The 15620-nt window shown below is 41.5% G+C and overlaps 4 protein-coding genes across 4 annotated transcripts; all 4 read left to right on the top strand.

Moving 5' to 3' along the window:
• Positions 1-746: 746 nt before the first annotated feature.
• LOC106700225 (trace amine-associated receptor 13c-like) lies at positions 747-1872 on the top strand. The gene is made up of 2 exons (XM_023337564.1): positions 747-919; positions 1059-1872. The coding sequence occupies exons 1-2, from the start codon at positions 747-749 to the stop codon at positions 1870-1872; spliced, it is 987 nt and encodes a 328-aa protein (XP_023193332.1).
• Positions 1873-4025: 2153 nt separating this feature from the next.
• On the top strand, positions 4026-5151 carry LOC111609203 (trace amine-associated receptor 13c-like). The gene is made up of 2 exons (XM_023336250.1): positions 4026-4198; positions 4338-5151. The coding sequence occupies exons 1-2, from the start codon at positions 4026-4028 to the stop codon at positions 5149-5151; spliced, it is 987 nt and encodes a 328-aa protein (XP_023192018.1).
• Positions 5152-8891: 3740 nt separating this feature from the next.
• On the top strand, positions 8892-10016 carry LOC111609233 (trace amine-associated receptor 13c-like). Its single transcript, XM_023336473.1, has 2 exons — positions 8892-9064; positions 9203-10016. Exons 1-2 carry the CDS (start codon positions 8892-8894, stop codon positions 10014-10016), a joined length of 987 nt encoding a protein of 328 aa, XP_023192241.1.
• Positions 10017-12741: 2725 nt separating this feature from the next.
• On the top strand, positions 12742-13867 carry LOC102219184 (trace amine-associated receptor 13c-like). The gene is made up of 2 exons (XM_023337643.1): positions 12742-12914; positions 13054-13867. Exons 1-2 carry the CDS (start codon positions 12742-12744, stop codon positions 13865-13867), a joined length of 987 nt encoding a protein of 328 aa, XP_023193411.1.
• Positions 13868-15620: the final 1753 nt, after the last annotated feature.

The following is a 15620-nucleotide window of genomic DNA, read 5'->3' as shown; positions in this document are numbered from 1 at the left end:
GCTGATTGCTCAAAATCCCCAAGAAGAGTTTGTTAAAGTTAAAGGTGTGTCAAGGTCAAAAATTGCCTTTTGACCCAAAATGGCTCCATCCCTGTGCATTTTAGGATGGACATTCATCCATCCATCCATCCATCCATCCATTCATCCATCCATCCATTTTTTAACACCCTTGTCCCTAGTGGATTTTGGTGCCTATCTCCAGCTAACATTCCGGGTGAGAGGCGGGGTCACCCTGGACAGGTCGCCAGTCTGTCGCAAGGCAGTACGGACATCCAAATGACTTTTTTCCTTGATTTAGGGTGTATCTACCTACGTACCAGGTTTTAAATCTCTACAACGGTTTGGCCTATCTCACGTTAGGGGGAACCATAGAGCAGTTTTGTCACACCCACTCTTGATTCCATTGAAATTTTAAAATTTCCTGCGAGGAAAAATCAGGGGTAAATTTTGGTGAGTTTTTGGATATATTGAAGCTCCAAAAACCATGTAAAGAGATGGGAACGTGATTAAAGTAAGCCTTCACTAAGGCATAGTGAAATCGAAAGCAGAGGCCACCAGTTACTGATTATGAATGAAACAAAATGCAATGTTACTGAGTCCTAAAGTTAAAATGAGTTCTCAAAAAAGTCTGAAGAGGAGGAGGAGAAACTAGAAATTCCCCAGAGAGATAAAGCAACAGAGGAGGGAGGACAGGAAAACATGTGTTACAGGACAGGATCAGATCAGAGAGCTGCAGCCGTCTGAGGATGGAGATCCAAGACAGAACTGATCTCTGTTTCCCACATCTCCTCAACAGCTCCTGCAGGAAGCCCACATTTCACTGGTCTGAAGCCGTTCTCCTGAACTCTGTGCTGCTCTTCATCTCACTGATCACTGTAGTGCTCAACCTCCTCATCATCATCTCAGTCTCACACTTCAGGCAAACAGCAGCTTCTCAGCTCAACCTACACTAAACTTCCACCTTAGCATTTGGAATTGTATAGCTAGAAGGAAAAGGAATTAAAATTTAGATATTTTTTCTATATTTAATGCATAATTGTGATTTTGTCTACTTCCAGGCAGCTCCACACTCCTACAAACATCCTCCTCCTCTCTCTGGGTGTTTCAGACTTTTTTGTTGGTCTCCTGCTGATGCCTTTTGAAATCTACAGATTTACATTCTGCTGGATTCTTGGAGAAGCCATGTGTGCTTTGTTTGGTTTTTTCATTGGCACCATCATCTGTGCTTCAATTTGGAACATTGTCCTGATATCAGTCGACCGCTATGTAGCCATTTGTTACCCTCTGCATTACCACACCAGAATCTCGTTGATGAGTGTCAAATATTGTGTTTGTCTGTGTTGGTTCTGTGCTTCTTCCTGCAGCCTTTTATATGCAAAGGATGAGCTGATTCAGCCTGGCAGAAGTAAATCCTGCATTGGAGAATGTAAATTTATCATTAGCTACATTCTAGGAACATTTGACCTCATTTTTAATTTCATACTTCCAGTAACAACCATCATAGTTCTGTATTTGAGAGTATTTGTGGTGGCTGTGTCTCAGGCTCGTGCCATGCGCTCTCACATTACAGTCGCCTCGTTTCATTCAGCGACATCAGGAACAAAGAGATCAGAGTTAAAAGCAGCCAGGACTCTGGGGGTTCTAGTTGTTGTATATCTAATGTGTTACTGTCCATATTACTGTTACTCTTTAGTTGGGATTAGTTTAACTAATTCCCCTTATGCATTTTCTTTGGTTTTCCTCTGCTATGTTAACTCTTGTCTGAACCCTTTGATCTACGCCCTGTTCTACCCCTGGTTCAGAAAAGCTGTTAAAGTCATTGTTACTCTACAGATTCTGCAGCCTGGCTCACGTGAGGCCAACATACTGTGAAAACACTGAAGACTGCCGGTGGACCCGGCCCCTCGTCGCTTTCCGGAGCCGCCGCCGGTTCCGAGGCTTCACTCCGGCTCACCTCCGCAGCCGGTTCCGAGGCTTTGCGCCGGCTCGTCTCCGCAGCTGGCCCCGAGGCTCCGCCCCGGCTCTCCTCCGCAGCCGGCCCCGAGGCTCTGCCCCGGCTCTCCTCCGCAGCCGGCCCCGAGGCTCCGTCCCGGCTCTCCTCTGCAGCCAGCCCCGAGGCTCCGCCCCGGCCCGCCTCCGCAGCCGGCCCCGAGGCTTCACCCCAGTTCTCCTCCCCAGCCGGTTCCGAGGCTTCGCCCTGGACTTCCTCCAGAGACTCCCTGTGTTCCTCCAGAGACTCCCTGTGTTCCTACCGAGACCCAGACCCCCTGTCTTCCTACCGAGACCCAGACCCCCTGCGTTCCTACCGAGACTCAGTCCCCCTGCGTTCCTCCTGAGACCCTGACCCTCTGCGTTCCTTCTGAGACCCTGACTCTCTGCGTTCCTCCTGAGACCCTGACCCTCTGCGTTCCTCCTGAGACCCTGACCCTCTGCGTTCCTCCTGAGACCCTGACCCTCTGCGTTCCTCCTGAGACCCTGACCCTCAGTGTTCCACCTGAGACCCAGACCCCCTGCGTTCCACCTGAGACCCAGAATCTATCCGTTCCTCCCGAGACCCAGACCCCCCGCGTTCCAACTGAGACACCCGGTGCTCCACCAGAGACCCTGCCTCGGGGGGCTCGTCGTCGCTGTCTGTGGGCGGCCCCCGGGACTCCTCATCGCCACCTCCAGCGCCGCGGACGGCCGCTGGACCGCCTCCGGGGTTTCCGCCTCCGGGGTTTCCGCCTCCGGGGTTCCCGCCTCCAGCACCACGGATGGCCGCCAGACCACCTCCGTGGTTCCCGCCGCTGCGGACGACCGCCAGACCACCTCCGTGGTTCCCACCTCTTTTGCCTCCGCCCACCCTGTGGGTAGTTTTTTGTTTATTTTTGGACTCTTGGCCCTTCCTGTGTTTCCGCCCACGTTGGTGGGTTGTTTTTTGTTTTTTCTGGACTCTGGCCCCCCGTCCAGCGCCCCTCCGCCCACCCTTGTTGAGTTTTTTTTTTTGTGGGCGTTGGGAGCCGCCCTTGAGGGGGGGGGTACTGTCAGGATCTGTGTTTTCTGTGTTCATTTAGAGCAGGGGTGTCAAACTCCAGTCCTCGAGGGCCGCTGTCCTGCAACTTTTAGATGTGCCTCTGCTGCACCACACCTGAATGGAATAATTAGGTCATTAGCAAGGCTCTGGAGAACTGATCTACACAAGGAGGAGGCAATTAAGTCATTTCATTCCAGTGTTTTGTACCTGTGGCACATCTAAAAACTGCAGGACACCGGCCCTTGAGGACTGGAGTTTGACACCCCTGATTTAGAGTTTTCTGTGTCCTTGAGTCTCGTCGTTGTCCTGTCCTCCCCTTGATTGTTCCCAGGTGTGTCTCATTCTGTCATTACCCTCCCATGTATTTAACTCCACCTGTGTTCCTTGTTCCTCATCGGGTCCTCGTCAATGTTTAGCTTATTCGTCGTCAGAGTGTCCATGTGCCTGCTGCTCGTTGTTTGGACTGAGTTTCACCATTAAAATCATCATTTTCATTTCTACCTGGGTCTCAAGCGTCTGCCTCACCAACCCTCACCACCCGCACTACATGACACATAGCCAACAACACTTTTTAACAATGTTAAGAACGATGGTAAACAGCATAATGGAAAGGCGTTGTTGTCATGGAGCTTCTTAAAGACACAGAGGCCAATTTCAAGCTCCAAATTGTGACATAAATTTCTCTTAACTTAAGTTTGATATTTTCAGCATTTTAAAACAACAGAGGATAAGATGGTGAGTTTAACAGCTAAACAATTTGGGAATGACTTTCTGATGGCAAACATAGAAAACAGAAGATGTGTGAAAATAATGAATGTCTTCTTAACTTTTGTCAGAATTTTTTTTCTTATTGGGGAGACAAAAAAAGTTAAATTATATATATGAAATGCATCTGCAAAATGGAGGAGGAGGAGGCAGAAACTCCCCAGAGAGATAAAGCAACAGAGGAGGGAGGACAGGAAAACATGTGCTACAGGACAGGATCAGATCAGAGAGCTGCAGCCATCTGAGGATGGAGATCCAAGACAGAACTGATCTCTGTTTCCCACATCTCCTCAACAGCTCCTGCAGGAAGCCCACATTTCACTGGTCTGAAGCCGTTCTCCTGAACTCTGTGCTGCTCTTCATCTCACTGATCACTGTAGTGCTCAACCTCCTCATCATCATCTCAGTCTCACACTTCAGGCAAACAGCAGCTTCTCAGCTCAACCTACACTAAACTTCCACCTTAGCATTTGGAAATGTCTAGCTAAAAGGAAAAGGAATTAAAATTTAGATATTTTTTCTATATTTGATGCATAATTGTGATTTTGTCTCCTTCCAGGCAGCTCCACACTCCTACAAACATCCTCCTCGTCTCTCTGGGTGTTTCAGACTTTTTTGTTGGTCTCCTGCTGATGCCTTTTGAAATCTACAGATTTACATTCTGCTGGTTTCTTGGAGACGCCATGTGTGCTTTGTTTGGTTTCTTCATTGGTAACCTCATCAGTGCTTCAATTTGGAACATTGTTTTGATATCAGTCGACCGCTATATTGCTATATGCTACCCTCTGGATTACTCCAGGAAAATCTCGTTGATGAGAGTCAAATATTGTGTTTGTCTGTGTTGGTTCTGTGCTTCTTCCTGCAGCTTTGTCTATTCAAATGATGTGATGGTTCAGGCTGGCAGGAGTAAATCCTGCATTGGAGAATGTAAATTAACCCTAAGCTACATTCTAGGAACATTTGACCTTATTTTTAATTTCATATTTCCAGTAACAACCATCATAGTTCTGTATTTGAGAGTATTTGTGGTGGCTGTGTCTCAGGCTCGTGCCATGCGCTCTCACATTACAGTCGCCTCGTTTCATTCGGCGACATCAGGAACAAAGAGATCAGAGTTAAAAGCAGCCAGGACTCTGGGGGTTCTAGTTGTTGTATATCTAATGTGTTACTGTCCTTATTACTGCTACTCTTTAGTTGGGATTAGTTTAACCAGTACCTCATATGCATCGATTTTGTGCTTTGTCTTTTATTCCAACTCCTGTTTAAACCCTGTGATCTATGCCCTGTTCTACCCCTGGTTCAGAAAAGCTGTTAAAGTCATTGTTACTCTACAGATACTGCAGCCTGGCTCACGTGAGGCCAAGCTGCTGTGAAAACACTGAAGACTGACTGAAATCCCAGCTGCTCTAATTGATGTTTCTCATTACCAGCCTGGAAATCATGAATAAACTGTCTTTTGTATGCGTCTTAGTTAATTCAGGGTGGGAACAAAAACATTTGGTTTAATGTATGAAATACTTTCAGCTTTAACGTTTGTTTTAGATATTGTGAAAAAATGTTCATAGCCGTTCTCTAAAGTTTTGCACAGCTCTATCACATATCTGACTGTGTTTTTGATAACTAGTGTCTGGTAGTTATAGGGAATTACCTTTGCTGGGTTGATGTGCACTGATAATGTTCTCTGCCTTTACATGAAATGGAGATAAAAGTCGAAAATGCATCCAAACATTGAAATGACTATAATGCCTAATGTCTTTTCCCAATTATTTCTTAAAAAAAAAAAGAAAAAAAAGAAAACCTTTAAATTACATTTGTTTATCTTCTTCAGAGAGAGAATCATTGACATATATTGCGATGGTGATGACCAGAGGTGCCTGCATGATGTTATCGGAGAGTTCGCACCAAACCATCACTGCACCTGAGCCACACGAACACAACCACATCCTTAAGACACATCATGCGTGTGGCACAGAAAACTGACCCACACAAATACAGGCCATGTAGTCGCGATATGTATGACACAAAGAAAGTATGGGATGCAGTTCTGTACTCTGTAGAGTGAAATATGTCATAATATGTTGGGGCCTCTGCTCTTGCAAATAAAGGTAAAGAAAATACTGTTACATTTATTTTTTTTCTTCAAATTTTCTATTTTTGGCATTTAAGGCATACAACATAGAGAATCTGGTTGACTTTATGTGTCAAAGCAGTTCTGCTCTACAGAATCAACATCTCAAAATGGAGTCCTACTTGCACAATCGACTTCTTTAAGTCAATCCAGTATCAAAGTAGGCAGACGCAGGGCATCATGCGGCGCAGTGGGTAGGGTGGTACTCTTTGTTCAGTGGCTACAGACATTGTCACATCCGTCCCGACTTCGAGGAATGTCCTCGGTCTGTTTGTTTCATGTCTTTGCCCCTTTCTCTCTTCTTGTTAGCTTACTTTCAATTAAAAGGCAGTAGTGCCAAAAATTCCTTAAAATAGAAAACTAAAAGTTTACAGACCTAGTTGCAGAAATACTAACCTGTGTTTGTATGACCCTTTGGAGCAGGGGTGTCAAACGTACGGCCCGCGGGCCGGAACCAGCCCGCCGAACGATTTAGTCCGGTCCGGTGGCTAAATGCATTATCATTATTCAACAATGATTATTGAAAAAAACATGTACTTCGTTTAATTTAAAATCTGCAATTCCTACTTTATCCACGAGGGGTGCTGTGTTTCATTCAGAGTGGACAACATGATGCAACACTGCATCGGAACTAACAGCAGATGGTAGCACTGAGGTTCAGGTCCTGTAAACGGCTTCGATTCTTTTACTTTACCAGCTTTTTACTTTTTTCCTGGCAACCTCATCAACGAAATGTCTTTGTCAAAAAAGCGAAAGGTAGACACAGAGTGTCGGATTTTTCAAGAAAAATGGACTTCTTCTTATTTGTTCACAGAGGTGAATGGAAAACCTGTGTGCCTCGTGTGCCTGCAGCAGGTTTCGGTGCTTAAGGAATACAATATTCGGCGCCACTATGAAACTCAGCATGGTGAAAAATACAAGCACTTTAACGGATGATGTACTTGTCCAGGCTAAAAGATGCCAAATTTCAGGGGTAAATACTGAGTAAAACTAAATCCTATGGAATGTTACTGTCAACGTTGCACTATTAAAAATTACAGCTTTGAATATTTGCTGAATTAATTCTGTTAAAGTTAGTGCCAGTCAGTAACAGATTTACAACAAAAGAGTTTTGTTGAGTAAAATATTTCTCATGCATGCAATAACTGTTATGTATGTAAGTTTTTCTATATGTATACATTTTATGCATCAACAAGAAAGGTGACAAATGTACTTAATCAAATATTTGTTTAAAGCAGCTGACATTTCAAATGCTTGAAGCCAGACAATTTGCTCAAATTAATTCCCATATGTGGAAAATTGATTTTAAATCATTTATTAATTTTTATCTGTTTGATGTATTATGTCATGCAGGACAGTGTTTTTAAGTTCCAAAAACTGTGAATAAATGTTTTGCAACATTGTACAATCACTGTGATCAGTTCTTATGCATAATGCACTTAAATAAATGTAAACGTAGTGTTGAAATTGCACATGCTTTTCTTAAAAAATCTGAGCTTTTCATAATATATTTTGTAAAAGTGAAACTTGTTTAATATAAAGATCAACAAGTCCACTTTTACTAGTTCTATTTAATCTTGCAATGAGTTTACTTGTGTGCCCCCCTTGAGATCAGATTAAGCTGTATGCGGCCCCTAAACCAAAATGAGTTTGACACCCCTGCCTTGGACTATTGGGGTGTGTGTTAACGAGCTTGCCATTGTTAGTGGTGAGAATGGTTCCTGGCCTGCAGCACTGAAAAATAACAAAAGACAGGCGGTCTGTGTGCAGCAGCACCTGGCAGACAGACAGACAGACAGGTCATAAGTGGTTGGCAATAGAAGCAGCTGCAGCAATGTACGGGAAAATTAGGCACATAAACGCCGTTCACAATCATCCACATATTTATGTCACAGTTTGCAGGCAGGAGGTGAGAAGCAGCTGTTATTTACTGAAAGGCTAAACAATAAAGTTCAACACCGTGTTTGTATCCGGCCTCTGATGTCCTGATGCTTCATCAGGGACAGATACAGATCCTTATGTTGGTTTATTAAGTTAAATCAACTTAATAAATGAAGTTGGATAAACTCAGCATGCAAGATCTGTGAAAAGCTAAAATAACATATTAAAACATGTTTAAAATGATTAAAATTCAAGTTGTATTCAAAGAATGATGTGCAGGATAATATCATTTTGGATATTTTAGTTTTTAAAGAACGTAAACATTTGAGTTGACTTTCTGTAGAGATTAGTCAAAGAGATTTAAGTTATTTATTAGACAAAAATAAATGATTTAAGTAACACTGACTTATTTTTGTCATGTTAAACACACATAATGAAATAAGTTAGTAAATTGAGTTGATTAGACACAGGATAGAAAACTGGCATTGAACTCAGTTGTTTCAAGTCAAAGTAAAAAGTTCCTTTAAGCTAATTTAAGTTGTTAGATTTGTAACTTTTAGGTTAACTGAACACAAAAAAGGACGCTGGCTTCACTAAAACAAAAGAATTAAGTGAGATTAATGTAAATAAGTCCATAAAATTAACCATAGCCAACAACACTTTTTAACAACGTTAAGAACGATGGTAAAGAGCATAATGGAAAGACGTTGTTGTCATGGAGCTTCTTAAAGACACAGAGGCCAATTTCAAGCTGCCAAATTGTGACATAAATTTCTTTTAATTTAAGTTTGATATTTTCAGCATTTTAAAACAACAGAGGATAAGATGGTGAGTTTAACAGCTAAACAATTTGAGAATGACTTTCTGATTGCAAACATAGAAAACAGGAGGAGATGTGTGAAAAATAATGAATGTCTTCTTAACTTTTGTCAGAATTTTTTTTCTTATGGTGAGACAAAAAAGGTAAATCATATAAATGAAATGCATCTGCAAAGTGGAGGAGGAGGCAGAAACTCCCCAGAGAGATAAAGCAACAGAGGAATTAAGACAGGAAAACATGTGTTACAGGACAGGATCAGATCAGAGAGCTGCAGCCGTCTGAGGATGGAGATCCAAGACAGAACTGATCTCTGTTTCCCACATCTCCTCAACAGCTCCTGCAGGAAGCCCACACTTCACTGGTCTGAAGCCGTTCTCCTGAACTCTGTGCTGCTCTTCATCTCACTGATCACTGTAGTGCTCAACCTCCTCATCATCATCTCAGTCTCACACTTCAGGCAAACAGCAGCTTCTCAGCTCAACCTACACTAAACTTCCACCTTATCATTTGGAAATGTTTAGCTAGAAGGAAAAGAAATTAAATTTAGATATTTTTTCTATATTTGATGCATAATTGTGATTTTGTCTCCTTCCAGGCAGCTCCACACTCCTACAAACATCCTCCTCGTCTCTCTGGGTGTTTCAGACTTTTTTGTTGGTCTCCTGCTGATGCCTTTTGAAATCTACAGATTTACATTCTGCTGGTTTCTTGGAGATGCCATGTGTGTTTCACTTTGTTTCTTGATTTGTAACCTCATCAGTGCTTCAATTTGGAACATTGTTTTGATATCAGTTGACCGCTATATTGCTATATGCTACCCTCTGGATTACTCCAGGAAAATGTCGTTGACGAGAGTCAAATATTGTGTTTGTCTGTGTTGGTTCTGTGCTTCTTCCTGCAGCTTTGTCTATTCAAATGATGTGATGGTTCAGTTTGGCAAGAGGAAATCCTGCTCTGGAGAATGTAAATTTATCATAAACTACATTCTAGGAACATTTGACCTCATTTTTAATTTCATACTTCCAGTAACGACCATCATAGTTCTGTATTTGAGAGTATTTGTGGTGGCTGTGTCTCAGGCTCGTGCCATGCGCTCTCACATTACAGTCGCCTCGTTTCATTCAGCGACATCAGGAACAAAGAGATCAGAGTTAAAAGCAGCCAGAACTCTGGGGGTTCTAGTTGTTGTATATCTAATGTGTTACTGTCCATATTACTGTTACTCTATAGTTCAAGTTAATATAACCAGTACCTCATATTCATCAATTTTGTTTATCCTCTTTTACTCCAACTCTTGTTTGAACCCTTTGATCTACGCCCTGTTCTACCCCTGGTTCAGAAAAGCTGTTAAAGTCATTGTTACTCTACAGATTCTGCAGCCTGGCTCACGTGAGGCCAACATACTGTGAAAACACTGCTGACTGACTGGAATAAGAATAAGAGAAATTCATCATTAAACATTTCTAGTTAGTAGTTTGCACATTTAAATGAACTGTTTTGTGTCATAAATCAACAAACAAAAAGTAGATGTTGCTTTGGGGAGTTGGGAACAGAGGTACAAAATACCGTCTTTGATCTGTCTTGTGGTTCATGATTATTTAAAATTTTCAAAAAATGTCTTTTTAAACTTTACGCAGGATTATCATACATCTGATTATATATTTATTATTTTGTTTCTGTAATTCTGCGTTCTAACTTTGAGATTGATATTAACTTTTCAAGTCCATATTACTGTCCATATTACTACAGCATTTAACTGATATATTGAAACATATTAAGTTTTTTAAAAAGTATTGAGAAACTTCAATTTATTTGTTGTTTTTCATCAAATTCACATATTTTTATTAAATGAATTCACTAAGTCTGTAAGGGGGAACAAACTACAGGCAACTTCTGTGACATTAATTTAAAGTTGTGAGCAGTAGACAGAGGAAATTTGTCTACTGATAGTTTTGGTCGGATGCTTTTATCATGACTCCATGGGTTACTTCATGAACCACTGATGTACAGTATGTGCAAAGTTTGGTGACTTTTCAAATATATTTCGGGCTCTGAATAGCCTATTAAATTTTTCCTCAAAATAACGCTTTTCCTGCACAACTCCACTAGGGTGAACAAAATGTTCGCTTTAATCCAAAATATCCGACTTCCTGTTGGGTTTGCACCATGGATCCAAGAGACTTTCATGTCCATCCTGAGAATTGTGGATGGAAAACAGTTGTTTTCATGAGCAGTTAATATTTTGCTTTACTGAAATACCTAATCAATATAAAAGATAATGATGTTTATTATACATTTTAGTTTTTATGTTATAATTTCTTTTTAATCTAAACATATTATATTGCTATTTTCAAGATATGCTAGAGTTTTGTTACTTGTGAGCTATGTACAGTAGTTGCGTTTTGTGGGACATAGGAAACAGCATTGGTGGGGGAGGGTCAACTGGTTTGAGCTGGTTCTGAGGTAATGTGCAGGTTGCTGCATGATTGGGGAGAGGAACAGTGTTTTATCAATGGGATGTCCTCACCTAAAATCAGATCATGTTGCGGTTGAGCTGAGAAGGTGTGCTGTGAGTAAGTGTGATCTCCATTGATCGCTCTTTGTAATTTTTGGAATAAATTGGCTGTTGATTCCATTCACTGACTCTGCACTTCTTTGTCACTTCAATAAACTCTGAGGACATTAAGTCGTTTCTCTAACACAACTTGTTTTATGATTGTCAATCAAAGTGTGGCTTGGCGCAGATTTTTCTTAAATAATTCTAGGAGGCACTGTGGAGGAATTAGACCATGCAGACCAAATATTGGACTGGAGTCCTGAAGGGTGATGTACTAGGACGAGCACCGTGACGTCTGACTTCGACACGATGTCATGGCCATGCCTTCCAATGAAAACTCTTTGTGCTCTAAAGCAAGTGAGGCTAACTTGTTGTCTGTCTTCTGATACATGTACATTTTGATTAGACAAAGGGGGTCAGAAATGGAACTATACACAAAAAAGCTACTTCAGATAACATTAGCTTGGGGGCGTGGTGTGGTGGCGTAACGGGATAGCGCTACCCATATTTGGAGACCTTGAGTTCCCGACGCGGCCGTCGCGGGATCAACTCCCGGACCCGGCGATTTTTACTGCATGTCTTTCCCCCTCTCCTTCCCCCCTTCCTGTAAGCCCACTGTCATATAAGGGACACTAGAGCCCACAAAAGACCCCCTGGAGGGTTCAAAAATAAAAAATAAAAAAGATAACGTTAGCATTTGACCACATTGCATGTTGGGGATTCTGACATGAATGACTAACACAAAGTTCACTGCTTGGCCATACCCCGTAAACATGTTCAAAAACGCAAGATTTTGATAACTTTTGATTGGCCATCTTTAACCTGAATACTGACCAAAAATGAAGCTGATTGCTCAAAATCCCTAAGAGGAGTTTGGTAAAGTTCAATGTGTGTAAAGGTCAAAAATGGCCAGAATTTGCCCTTTGACCCAAAATGGCTGCATCCCCGTGCATTTTAGGACGGATATGCATCCATCCATTTTCTAACACCCTTGTCCCCAGTGGGGTCAGGAGGGGTCCTGGTACCTATCTCCAGCTAACGTTCCGGGTGAGAGGCGGGGTCACCCTGACAGGTCGCCAGTCTGTCGCAGGACGGACATCCAAAAGACCTTTGTTCCTTGATTTAGGGTGTATCTACCTACGTACCAGGTTTTAAGTCTCTACAACGTGCGGTTTGGCCTATCTCACGTTAGGGGGAACCATAGAGCAGTTTTGTCACACCCACTCTTGATTCCATTGAAATTTTAAAATTTCCTGCGAGGAAAAATCAGGGGTAAGTTTTGGTGAATTTTTGGATATATTGAGGCTTTAGAAACCATGTAAAGACATGGGAACGTGATTACAGTAAGCCTTCACTCAGGCATAGTGAAATCGAAAGCAGAGGCCACCAGTTAGTGATTATGAATGAAACAAAATGCAATGTTACTGAGTCCTAAAGTTAAAATGAGTTCTCAAAAAAAGTGAAGAGAAGGAGGAGAAACTAGAAATTCCCCAGAGAGATAAAGCAACAGAGGAGGGAGGACAGGAAAACATGTGTTACAGGACAGGATCAGATCAGAGAGCTGCAGCCGTCTGAGGATGGAGATCCAAGACAGAACTGATCTCTGTTTCCCACATCTCCTCAACAGCTCTTGCAGGAAGCCCACACTTCACTGGTCTGAAGCCGTTCTCCTGAACTCTGTGCTGCTCTTCATCTCACTGATCACTGTAGTGCTCAACCTCCTCATCATCATCTCAGTCTCACACTTCAGGCAAACAGCAGCTTCTCAGCTCAACCTACACTAAACTTCCACCTTAGCATTTGGAAATGTTTAGCTAGAAGGAAAAGGAATTAAAATTTAGATATTTTTTCTATATTTGATGCATAATTGTAATTTTGTCTCCTTCCAGGCAGCTCCACACTCCTACAAACATCCTCCTCCTCTCTCTGGGTGTTTCAGACTTTTTTGTTGGTCTCCTGCTGATGCCTTTTGAAATCTACAGATTTACATTCTGCTGGTTTCTTGGAGACACCATGTGTGTTTTTTTGTTTTTTTTGATTGGTACCATCATCTGTGCTTCAATCTGGAACATTGTCCTGATATCAGTCGACCGCTATGTAGCCATTTGTTACCCTCTGCATTACCCCACCAGAATCTTGTTGACAAGAGTCAAATATTGTGTTTGTCTGTGTTGGTTCTGTGCTTCTTCCTGCAGCTTTGTCTATTCAAATGATGTGATGGTTCAGTCTGGCAGGAGTAAATCCTGCATTGGAGAATGTAAATTTATCATAAGCTACATTCCAGGAACATTTGACCTCGTTTTTAATTTCATACTTCCAGTAACAACCATCATAGTTCTGTATTTGAGAGTATTTGTGGTGGCTGTGTCTCAGGCTCGTGCCATGCGCTCTCACATTACAGTCGCCTCGTTTCATTCAGCGACATCAGGAACAAAGAGATCAGAGTTAAAAGCAGCCAGGACTCTGGGGGTTCTAGTTGTTGTATATCTAATGTGTTACTGTCCATATTACTGTTACTCTATAGTTGGGATTAGTTTAACTAATACCCCTTATTCATTTTCTTTGTTTTTCCTTGGCTATGTTAACTCTTGTTTAAACCCTGTGATCTACGCCCTGTTCTATCCCTGGTTCAGAAAAGCTGTTAAAGTCATTGTTACTCTACAGATACTGCAGCCTGGCTCACATGAGGCCAAGCTGCTGTGAAAACACTGAAGACTGACTGAAATCAGAACAACAAGAGAGATTCATTCTTTGAAGTTCTTAATTAGTTGTCTGCAGATTTAAATGACCTGCTTTGTATTTATAAACTAATTAACTGAAAGTAGATGTTGTTTTGGGGAGTTGAGAACAAAAATAAATTAACAATTAACTAAGTACCAAATACTACCTTTGATCTTTCATCTGCTTTAAGATTATTTTAAATATCCAAAATAATGGCTTTTAAAACTGTACACAGCCTTATCATACATCTGATTGTATATTTATTATTCTGTGTCTTTAATTCTGCATTCTGGCTTTGAGATTGATATTAACTTTTAAAGTCACCTTATGCTACAGCATTTAACTGATGTATTAATATCAAGTTTTTTTTAAATGCAAATAGATGAGAAGCTTCAATGTACAGTATTTGTTCTTCTTTCATCACATTGCTAGTTTTTTTACTGGTGAGTTTGTCTTTTAACCAGATTCATGTAGTTTTATTAAATTAATTCACAATGTCTCTAAGAGGGAAAAAACTACAGGCAACTTTCAGTCTTTGACATTATTTTAAAGTTGTTATCAGTAGGCAGAAGATATGTGTCTACTGATAGTTCTTAATATTTTATTTTTTAAGAAACATTTATTAAGATAATTTATTTTCAAGTTAGACATACTGTAAGTCACTAAAATCTCAACATAATGAGAAAGCAATGTCTTTAGCCAAACTGATTTCAAATGGCTGTGTATTTTAAAAATATAGAGAGACTAACTTTCTCTGAGCCAAATGTTTTTTAAAAGGTGTGCTGAGAATAAATGAGAAGAACAAAACTTTTACAAGTTAGAAGAAGAAAAAGCACTACAAGTAAAAATTTAAAGCTATCAGCAGCTTTGAGCTGCCCTCGTAGCTCAGTGCCGCTTCAGCCCTGTTGCTCTGGCATCGCCACCCTATTGCAGTCGTTTGGTCTCACACCGTTCAGGCACCCAACCACTAGGGGGTGAAATAAGTAAAGCTTTCAAATAGCCTTCAGTCCGGATCAGGATGAGTTCAGCGCTAAGACAACTTTGCCAAAATCTGACCTTCCGTGCTGGAGTTAATGTCACTTCCTCTTCCGTGTTGAAGGACTGGAGTGAACTTCCTGTAAGCTTTTGAAGATATTTACTTAGCAAGGGTAAGGTTTGAAATTTTTATCATACACACGGAAAAGCTGGAAGAGCCGCACAATAATTCTCACGTTCTTGTTTGAGTGGGCGGGGCTTTAGAGATGTCATGAAACGACCACACCAATGTGTGTAGCCGTGCTCCCTGATGACCGATCAGCACCACAAAAACTCTGGTGCTGATCGCTTTATGTATCAGGGACTTTTAGCAGTTGGAGTCAAGATCCAACCCAAGCATATTGGGCTCTTTAGAGATGAACAAAGTCATTTATATCCAGTTTGGTGCAAATTGGAATATGTATGTGTGACTTACTGCCAACCGTGTTCAAGCAGCAAGGGATTTGAATTCGCCATTCTGCCACATCCTCGTGCTAAATGCACTAGAGCCCCTTGAGGGAAGGATTTAGCTCAGGGATGGGCAATCCTGGTCCTCGAGGGCCGGTGTCCTGCAACTCTTAGATGTCTCCTTGATCAAACACACTTGAATCCAATAGCTGAATCACCTCCTAAGTGCAGGCAAGTTCTCCAGAGTCCTTCTAAGGACCTCATTATTTGATTCAGGTGTATTGAAGTAGAGATACATCTAAAAGTTGCAGGA

This window comes from Xiphophorus maculatus, chromosome 7 (assembly GCF_002775205.1).
Source record: "Xiphophorus maculatus strain JP 163 A chromosome 7, X_maculatus-5.0-male, whole genome shotgun sequence".
Lineage (NCBI taxonomy): Eukaryota > Metazoa > Chordata > Actinopteri > Cyprinodontiformes > Poeciliidae > Xiphophorus > Xiphophorus maculatus.
The sequence above is the reverse complement of the archived record's forward strand: the minus strand, read 5'-3'. Positions and strand labels throughout refer to the sequence as shown.